Raw genomic sequence first — 11176 nt, 5'->3', positions numbered from 1 at the left:
TTATAATTTTTTGTTTTTAAAATTATTTTTATTGTCTTTTTTGTTAAACAATAAAATAATATAGTTTAAACGGAAACATCATTCAATTCAACGCATGGAATTCTTACTTTAAAAAAAAAAATTCACGGACTTCTAATATAATATTATTATTTCAGTTTTCGATGAGTCATGTAAATAAGATGAAAGTATTTTATTTTTAGGCGTGCAATTTGATAAAATGTACGCAACAGCAATTCTCAACGTAGAATTTTGAAATCTATGTAAATCGAGAAGAAAAATGTCCGGTTAATACCTTAAATGTAATTTATACATACATATACATTATATATAAATATAATTAAATAAATAAATACATTTGTATATACATAAATATACGTCTAATAATCAATTTTAAATAAAAAATAACAGTGTCAATAAAACAATTTTTAACCAGTGGGTTTCGCACTATTATGCAAATTATTATTATTATTTAATTTTTTTTTCATATCACATTTTAATTATTATTTTTTTTTTCGGCAGGTAATTTATAGCTTGTCGGTCGCGTTTCGTCCGGGTCCTGCTGTGCTCATGTCCACTTAGATAATGATTTTTCGATCTCAGCAGTTGTATATTGGTGGTGGTAGTTATGAAGGTAGTATTAGTGGTAGAAGTAATAGTTTAAAGATTGGGGGTTCACCATTGTTGGGTGGTGAGCGGTTGGCAAGTGAATAATGTAAAAAATTACTTATGCATAAGAGAAATTAAAACACTGACAGGCAGTTTTATTATAATGGAAAATTATTCGGATAATGTACGCTGATTGTGTACGAGGGCGAACATATTTATTTGGCGAGAAAAAAAATTATAAAAAATACGTAGAAGAAGAAAGAGAGAAAACACATATCATGTGAAAAAATATAGTAGGGGAAAACATAAAGTAGACGAGTTATTTTTTTGTTATGAAAATCGAGAACAACGCGGATATCATTCTATTCATTATTTTAAACAGTTCGTATGATTTCAATAACTATAAATTACATAAATATTCACCTATACGGTGTAATTATAATTTATCGTAGAGATGCTGAAAACGAAGATATGGAAATAACGAATGCGCGAGTGACCCAAGACAAGACGGCGAGAGCAATTTTCTTACGCATACCTTACACTATATACAAACGTCATTTAAGTGTATACGTGTTACCGGAAAAGATGATCATTTTGGAATTGTCATAACCTAGTCATTGTCAACAATTCCTGATGATGTTAAGCATTGTTGAATATTTCGTAGTTGTATTTACTATATTTCCGTATTATTTTAGGCAATGTTGTAAATTGACACGACTAATCGAACATACTACAAATGCCTAATTATTGTGTATCAAACTCTGTGTATCGTACAGAGTACGATTACAAGAGTCTGTAATAAAGACTGGTGTTTTTGCGGTGTTTAAGTAGTGTTAAATAAATATTTTTAAAAATCGATTTAAATGAAATACGATTAAAATTTGACAACACAACTTCATTATAAATTGAAAAAAAAACATAATAACAATAACTTTTTTTTGTCCACAGTGAATATGACGATCGAATTGAAGAAATAAAGCAGTCCAAAATAACGCTATCCACGACCGGCAAAAATAAGTGTACAAAGTATTAAAGGAACATACGTAAGTATGACGTTTTACTATGAATGGTATCTAGTAATAGATCATCTTATTAAAACTATGGCCAATTTTATGGAAAGTGTACCTTATATGAAAAATTAAGATCTTTTCATTCTACACATACAGCAATCGATCAAGGAGGCCGTGACCGTATGATGGTTGAACTTAAATTAAAATATGCCAACATTGCAAAGGAAACAATAATGTTTTACTTACCCTGTTGTGATAAATACTAAGTGAATAATAAATAATTATTAATTTATTTAATATTTTAATATAATTGCAATATTTAGCAACATTCCCTTCTTTTTTTTTTTTTTTTAGGAACTAACGTCAATTACTAATCATTTATGACAATATTTTGCTAAATCAGGCATTGTCGTTGTTGACTAGCTATTGTCGACATAAACTAATTATCATCTTTTCCTGTAACATATATATTTATGACGTAAGATTATAATCGTCACCAAAGCTTAACTTAATATTCTTAAAATAATTTAACACTAATATATTTCATAATAATTTATAATAGGTATTATATTATTTCGATTTAACTTAAGTTATGTATAGTCTATAGAAAAACAATTATATTTATAAAAAAAAAGACATTTTCTTTTGTAAAATAATATAACAACTACGAGTATTATATTAATCATATGAAAATAATAATAATAATAATAATTATGAGAACATTCAATAATAAATATATAAGTTAAAACATAATGATCCCCATACGAATTCTGTAACTTGGTCGTGTAATGTTTATGCATATTCATTCTTTGTATAATTGTTATAATATATTTAATATTTGACTAGACTCGAGAAAACGATGTTTAGACAAGTATTCTATTTTGATGTTTTCGGCTGAAAAATATTTGATTTTAATTTTTTTTTTTTTATCAGTTTACGGGCACACATAAATTGTGTCATTCGGAGGCCGAAATAGAAACAAAAAAAAAATCACAACACGATTATTCCCATTATTATAACTCGATTAATTATACCTAAAGTCTCGTTATATAAATAGATTTGTATAATTAGATTATATTAAAGAAAATATTTTAACAATTTATACTTCTACAATATACAGTTAGCCCTCAAAAACAATTTATTATACCGTAGACTACGTAATATCTTACTTTTAAGGCACAAATCGCTTCAAGTAAACATAAACATTTGCTTGCACACACAAGGGACACGTAAGGATCGAAACACACATAAAAGTATATGCAGATTTACGCGTATACTATATGTACTCAAATACGTCTGACGCGCTTTGAATTAAAGTTATTTTTAAATACTGATAATTTTATGTGTATAATTATTTGAGTTTTCTTTACACGTAATCATTATTTATATTTAAGCACTTGGTATGAACCGCGAATTTTCTAATAAAAAAAAAAATGTAGTAAGAAATAAAATCTATTAATTTTATATATGTAGCTTACCTACCTTACTTATTTCTAAAACCACAGCCCGTTTTTGTGTTGATTTTTTCTTATTTTAAGAGTAATATGCAATCAAATAAGTTAATTATCATTAAAATAATTAATACACTATATATATATATATATATGTAGGTACACACACACATACTCCACACACATCATATATATGTATGTATAAATATATAATATTATATCAAAGTATGTAATGTGGTATCATTCGTCGTTGTTGTTTCATTTGAATGTAAATGCATTGCAATCGTTATAAAATTATCAATAAAAAAAAAGTACTATAAAATATATGACACTTAAGGAAAATGAGTTTACCTACGTATGATTAATTAATTAATTAATGCGTTGACGAGATAATATATGTTTTTATATTATCTTGACGTATTATATCAACGTGGTAGAATAAATCGGGAATAGTTTTACGAATATACAACAAAATTAAATAATTAAAAAGCAAACTTTGTTAAAAATGTAAACATTTAATTGGAAGAAGTATAAATGTTTCGTGTGTGTGTGTGTGTGTGTGTGTGTGTGTGTGTGTGTGTGTGTGTGTGGGTGTGTGTGTGCGCGCGCGCGCGCCCGAGTTTAAGAGAGAGAGAGAGAGAGAGATTTTATAAATATTCAGAGAGAGAGAGAGAGTGAGAGAGAGATAGAGAAAGAGACAACTAATCGGACAGCTTACAGCTGATACCACCGTTTATCCTTGTTCTTCATTAGTAGCTCTCGGGCATTGTTGGAAAACTGTTCGGCTTCAGTCATCATCCTGGCGGTGCGGTCTTCCAAGTTGCTGAGTTTCTCACCACGTTCCACGGCCAGTTGATGGGCTCTTGATATTTCACTGGCCGCCGTGCTTGCCCGGTTACCCATCGCGTCTAGCTGTGCTGATGGACCGGGTATGTGTCTGGCCACGAGTTTTGGCGCTTTACCACTGGCAGACTCGCCGACTGTGGGAAAGATCATCAAAAAGAAAAATGCTAAGTATACTTTTTTTCTCGACCGATTCACTCTAATACATTTATAAACTATATGTGTGTACATATATACTTATCTATACTCCTACCTAGAGAGGTAATTGGATTTAGAAAATCCATCTAGTAGGACAAAAAATGATATTTTTCTTAAAGAAAATTTCGAGAATAATAACTTTTATTCATAAAATACTATAAAACTATTAAAATGTAATGATATAAAACGATATTTTTTTATTAACAAAAGTAAAGTAAAACGGTAAATATGATAAAAAAATAAATCGTATAGTATATACTTAAGATTTTTATCTAAAAAAAATTTCATTAAGGTAATATATTTTCGGTTATTATAAATTACTCGGAATGTTTATTAGTTGTCTAGGATGAAAGTCTATTGAATTATCATTGGAAGTGTCAAATCAGAAAATTACTCGATAGGATAAAGTATCTATATATACGGTGTATATATATATATATATATATATATATATATATATCAATCGAATAAAGATCGTGACGAGAACATAAAAAAAAATCTATTGTTTAGTCCATAAATTCAAACTTTCCGTTGTAACCAAAAAAAAAACGGAAATAAATAAATCTCATTGTATGATGTCACTGACAGTATAACAGTGATTGATGAAGATAAGAAAGCAAATTGGAAATAAAACCTTCACTGTAAAGTCATTTCTAAAAATAATTGCTCGATAAAATAAATGGATCGAAGACAAAGACTGGGATTTCATAAGTAGCTAGGTGATACGAATCAAATTCATTTTACATATTGCAATTTAAAGATCCGACCCATTATTCATCCATCGATAGTGCTTTAGTTTCTAAATAGGTGGGATTATTAAAATTTCAAAGGTTGGATCGCTAACCTAATGCATCAAAACTAGTGATATTTGTAACAAACTAGAGTGGTTTCTATATTTATTTACGTATACTATTAAAATTAACGTTTGAAAGATATTACGTATAAACGCAACATGAAATTGCCTCGAAGAGTTGACTTACACGTGTGTTTAATAATCTAATAAACTATTGCAATTAACCATGTATTGCAATACTAACCCGAGGATAAATGTTTTGCGAGAAAAGTATTATAGTTTGCTCGATTGAGTTAAGATTTAAACACAATATTCTCCCGAAACAACTTATGGGGAAAACATTTAGACGTTAGGCTGCACGGAAAAATATCATTAAACAATGAAAATTATTAATGACATTTTGCAGATAAACACACGATTAACAAGTAATATATGAAGCGTATGATAAAATATGTAGCAACTCACTAATCTAACATTAAGGAACATGTAATGATCAACTTTTCTTTTGTTGCTATAAAATGTTGCTATAGAAATTGTACGTTATGTAATGTTATAAGACTGTGAAGTCCGAAGTTTTGAGATGAAAATGGAAGAGACAGGAAAAGAGAGACGGGTGATTTTATTCTTTAAATTAAATAAGTTATTCGTCATACATAGTTCCTCGCGGTCGATGGACCTAGAGCCACCTCCGAAGAGACCGATGAAGAAACTTTGTTTTGGTGGTTCGGGCATCTCATGAGGCTGGAATAATTCACCCATCATTTCCGGTAAGCTTTGGCTGAAAAACCGGTCAAATACCACGTTTAGTTACAGGATGAAAAAAATGCTTAGTACAATTCAACTTACCAAAATTCGGTGGAAACGGAAAATCTCTGCACCTCAGATGGAGTGTTCAAAAACAGCCCATGTCCCCGGTTACTGAAGCAAAACGTCTTGGCAATTCTATAGGAATACACACACGCAGACAAAAGTTAACAGCCGTATAATGTAAAGAAGTAAAAATAAAAATAAATAAATATTAAAATAAGGATAAAAAATATAATGATAAAAATAATAATTGAATAAAATAATTTGGGACATTTTCACACTCTATAAATTTGCCAGTGAACAATAATAATAATAATAAAATAATAACAATATCAATGTAATAAATCAAATAAATAATAAAATTCTACAGACACTAGACTATGTAGGTGAAAAATAACGAAAACCCTAATTTTTCGTTATGGCCTTTGTACAAAATTACACTCGACACAATAATACAGTGTAGTTACTTAGTATACACACACGATTTATTTATCTGTACACAATAATATTTATAAGTTTAGTTTGTCAAGTATAATATATTATATATATACATAATTTGTAGTTTTTAATAGATTAATTGGCAAGTATTGAATATTGGAGCGCCGTGATCCTTTATTTTCCTTCTGTTGTTTCTGTACATTATTTATTGTGTGCTTATCTAAAATAGGTTTAGTGTGTGCAAATGATAGAGTGTCTTCGCGGTGAATCCAAAAACTCGTAAAAATGTATTGTGCTTTATAGCTGGTCGAGGACATTACTGTCAATGTTCGCTTGTTGTGAATAATGATAAAATACGAGTTTCTGGATGTCGAAGACGTGCACGATAATATATACATTGAAGGTTAATTATAGTGGGATTGAAAGTCTAGGATATCAGATAGCTAAGAAGATTATAAATTTACATATTATAATCTATATATAAAGAGTGAATGGTAGGTGTATATAGCCTAGTTCTGTTTAGACTTTGATCATGGTAATATCCTAATTAAAAAAACCAGAAAGTCTGTTACAACATTTACAGTCGAGTGCTAGGTAAAGTCATGTTGTATGATTAAACAACATGTTAACAGAAGTTCATGCAAAAAAAAAAAAAAAACGAAAATAATAAATAAAAGTTACGGTTATTAAGCGTTGGGTTAACGTGCTGCACGATCAGAATTATATTATTAGTCAAAGATTTCTTTTAAATGTTGTTGGTAATTTCATCGTATATACAGTGGTTAAAGTGAAGGGGGACGCAAGAGGATGTAGTCTTTCTTCTATTTTAAGGTAAGATTATGCGTCCCCTTTATTTTAAATCTCCAAAGTCCGGAAAAAACGCTAAACGATAAGTTCGCTAAACGGCGTTAGTAATTATCACATATAAAGTACATAATATATTATCATATGAAATGTATTATTGATTAATATATTTGAACAAGTGGAAGAAAAAGTTAGGACTTCAAAAAAATATTTATAATGAATTAATATATTGCGATATGTTAGATATGTATAATATTCTTGTAATCGTGGGTTAATTTAAAAGACGCTGTGTCCAATTTTAAACAGATACTTAGGGGCTCATGTAGATAACAATTAACATTTTAACACGTACACGGATCGTCCGTGTACGGTATAAACATAGGTCACCCCGTATCCGACTCTCGACACCAACACATAATTTATTATTATAATCACTGTTCCAAAACTGTAGTAATATGTGATAGACAGCAGCATTTAATGGTTGTATGTTAAAAATATTTGCTATCTGTTTTTGGCCGTATGTTATTAATGTTAGGTAAGTTCTTAAGATATAATTAAAAGGCGGATTCTTAGGTTTTTTAAAGTATAATATATGCATGGAAAAAACCTCAAAATATGCCCTAAATATTCCATTAAAAACTGGCAACATTTGGTCAAATAATACTTAAATACAAGGAATATTATATTTTCTTTAAAATATTCTCAAGTATGCTAATTATTTATGTATAATATTATAAATACAATGTATATATTTTTATTTTTATTGTTAATAGTTGTATTAATTGTTGTTTACGCTTATAAGCATGCACGTATTTACTCAGAATAGGTATCACATATCTTATTTAACAAAAAAAAAATTGTGTCCAATAAAAAATTCGAGATAACTCACATAGTTTTTTATAAGTAAAGTTAAAAAAATCACAATATTATAATAAAACAAAAAATGTCTAGTGATCATATTGTTAAATAATAATAATAAAATAAAATAATTATTATTGTTTTATTTTAATCCTTTTTCCATATTATATATTTTTTCTGTGATATTAAAGTTCTAATTTATGAATTTAACAAATCTTTTTTACAGATAACAACACATTTTAAAATATGAAAAATAGAATAATATTCTCCAATCCCCAAAATATGTAGAGTTATGTAAAATAAATATTTTTTCTACAAACTTAAATAAATAACTATAATAAATAAACATTATTATTATGTGAATATTTGTTGTTATTTTATTGACCAACAACTGTAGTTAGCAAGGTTAGTGATTGTTAATTTTGTAACAGTTACAACAGTTACAAACAATACAGACAGACTGTCTTGTATACATATAAATAATAAATAATTAAAAGTTAAGCTTGTGAGTTGTGTTATTATTTTATTATCTAACATAATATTATGATGTTTGATATACATTTGTTTTATTTGTATTTTTAATGAAATATTTTAGACTAAACCAAATTAAAAATTTGAATTCATTTTTATAAACACTTCAGACCATATATTATAATTTATTTTTACTGATCTGGCATAATATGTTGAGGATAATTTTTTTTTTGTTTTTTTGGAGGAACTTCATTTTTAGTTTTTAACCCTATGAAACGTTTTATAAACAAATTTGTGTAAAATTTGTACCTAAAAAAGTTTGATAGGATTTAGACTATGGTTAGGGAACGTTTCTTTACCATTTTTGGTGATTATAGTCCCCCCTCGACATTTTCACCACTTTAACCACTGCGTATATACGTTTCAGTAATCCAGCGATAATCCGAAACGGACATATTCAAATATTTAATATATACAAACGGAATTTCCGGACCTTACGTTTTTCAATAGAGTAAACTTCCGGAATTTCCGAATATTTCAGAAAATCCATAGTCCAAGGTTGTCGCTTAGACTTCTAAAACGCACTGGAAGCATTATAATAAAGCTTCTGACGATAATTTGATTTCGGTACAAAACATAAAAAAAAAAAACACAATAAAACGGACTGAGATTCAATCAACAACACGAGAAAAATGCATGAAAACGATGGAAAAAGCTGTATACAGACGAGGCGGTGTACAGGATTAAAAAAAAATAATAATAAAAAAGCCGAGCGTTACATAATGCAGCTGCATTTACACGTTCACTTAGGTGGGTTATATATAAGTTGGAGCTAACGGGTTAGGTTTAACCATGCCAAAGGAGATAGCTAGGTCAAGAGTAAACCTGAAGGTAAATCAAAACCAGAAATGATCTAAGTGCAAATGTATTACTGTACATAGGTGTCAACCCCGAGCTGTTAGATGTATTTAGTGGTACATGATGGAAATTGTATTATTTTTTATTCTTATATAAAAACGTACTGTGTTGTAATGTTATATTGATCTATTATAGTAATAATAAAACATACGTGTTTAAAAATACTATCCTTCATAAGTTACGTAATAAACTGCAAAAGTCTATGGGTATTATGTATTATAAATTGTACATTTATATTTATAATCGCTAATAAAGGTAGGGTCGACTATGAAACAATAATTTTTATAATTATCTTCGTGGGAGATTTAATATTGTTTTACGAAACTTTGATGTCTTATAATAACACAATGGTCCACGCGAGCGGTGTACGCGGTGCAGAATAAAAACTTTTTTAGGTCGTTATTCGTCATTAAATGATAAGTATCGTCGTAACTTTATTCCTGAAATAAGGTTTCTATTGCGATGTATGAACATGCGATGCGGTATTCGGAAGGTTCAGCCAACCTCGAATTAAACTTCCAAGACAAATACAGTGTTCTTGGAAATTATAAATATAATAATAATAATAATCTAGGAGATAGGTTTCCAGAAATAAAATCATCGACTACTGTACGGGGAGGGGATAAAAAAAATCAATGTAACATTGGTGTAGAATTTATAAGCTGTAAACTCTAGAAGATATACCACTCCTAACAGTATTCTACAATAAAATTTAATTAAATGAAAATAATAAATTTAATTTTAAAAGTGTTGGATATATAATATATATGAGTATATATTTCTTGTTGAAAATGCAATAACACGATTGATACATCAAAATCATTGGATTACTGAAATGGAACAATTTAAATATTAACGGTGAGTGATTTCAAATAAAAAGAGGTGTTAAATAAATATAATGCGAGATATATATATATATACATAAGAAATACGTTGCTTATATAATAATATTTATATTAAGGAAATTAACTTAAGAAAGTAGAACGCAAGGGATATCCGACGCATAAAGATAAAATTATTTTTGGTTCGGTAGTTTATATTTGCAAATACAAATATCAAAGAATATAGATGATTTTTATTAAAATTACTAAAAAATAATATAGAGAACGCTTAACTATGATATATGTTATAAATTGTATAATTTCCTTCGATTGATATAGAATTCGTTATTAGGAAAAAAAATATCTATCAGCTCGTGTCTATATATTTATTTGTATGTATGTATATGTGTGTGTGTGTGTATGTGTGTGTTTGTTTCTGTGTGTTTCATGTATTGTATGGCGATCCTAGTGTTCACGACTTACTGGTCTGTGTCTTCATTGACAAACATCTGTTGGCCCCATATGGATAACATTGGGTCAACTATGCCCTGTTTCTGGGTCTGAAAACTGGCCACAATACAAACCATAGAGATAATAAACACTAATAAACATTGTCCGAGACGACGAACAACCAAATAGTTAAGTATTTATTATTTGTTATTTTAAACTTAATACCATGTGTTCAGTTCATAGACGCTTATTGTAAGCATATCATATGACTGTATATAAGAAATATTGGCCAATAGTATACTCTTTAATAAATCTTAAAATTACAAACAATAAAAACGCATATATATATATATATATATATAGAGTTGTGTAACTTTGTCATGATAGTCCACATGTCCATATAACACTGTCATGTCGTCGAACCACAATATTATTATTGTTATAACATCACGAATACATGTGACATGTTTAATACTCGTTAAATAAAATAAACGTTTTTAAAATAATTGTACATCAATGAGAAATAAAAATAACTTGATAGGTATTAAATCTAATTTATATGAAATAATATATCGACATGATAATCTCATAATTTCATTGTTTATATATTTTAGGTCATATAAACAATATACTGTTATTGGCGTGGATATTATTGTGAAATTTGACATTTTTAGAATATTAAAATCGTTATTTTGAAATGGAATGGAA

At 28.3% G+C, this 11176-nt stretch overlaps 1 protein-coding gene across 4 annotated transcripts in view; it reads right to left on the bottom strand.

Annotated features, from left to right (window-relative positions):
- Positions 1 to 3686: 3686 nt before the first annotated feature.
- LOC112680604 (syntaxin-binding protein 5) overlaps positions 3687 to 11176 on the bottom strand; it is a 169900-nt gene continuing 162410 nt past the window's right edge. For 3 of the 4 annotated variants that reach the window (XM_025550757.1, XM_025550760.1, XM_025550759.1), the window contains exons 19-22: positions 10502 to 10585; positions 5748 to 5843; positions 5555 to 5679; positions 3687 to 4047 (exon numbers count right to left, since the gene is read on the bottom strand). In XM_025550757.1, the coding sequence (XP_025406542.1) occupies positions 3782 to 4047; positions 5555 to 5679; positions 5748 to 5843; positions 10502 to 10585 (571 nt within the window). In that variant the 3' untranslated portion in view covers positions 3687 to 3781. The remainder of the gene's footprint in view (positions 4048 to 5554; positions 5680 to 5747; positions 5844 to 10501; positions 10586 to 11176) is intronic. The other variant, XM_025550758.1, reaches the window with a different exon arrangement.

Source organism: Sipha flava, unplaced genomic scaffold (genome assembly GCF_003268045.1).
Source record: "Sipha flava isolate LNK unplaced genomic scaffold, YSA_version1 178_pilon_pilon, whole genome shotgun sequence".
Lineage (NCBI taxonomy): Eukaryota > Metazoa > Arthropoda > Insecta > Hemiptera > Aphididae > Sipha > Sipha flava.
This window is presented reverse-complemented; position numbering and strand designations above follow the sequence as displayed.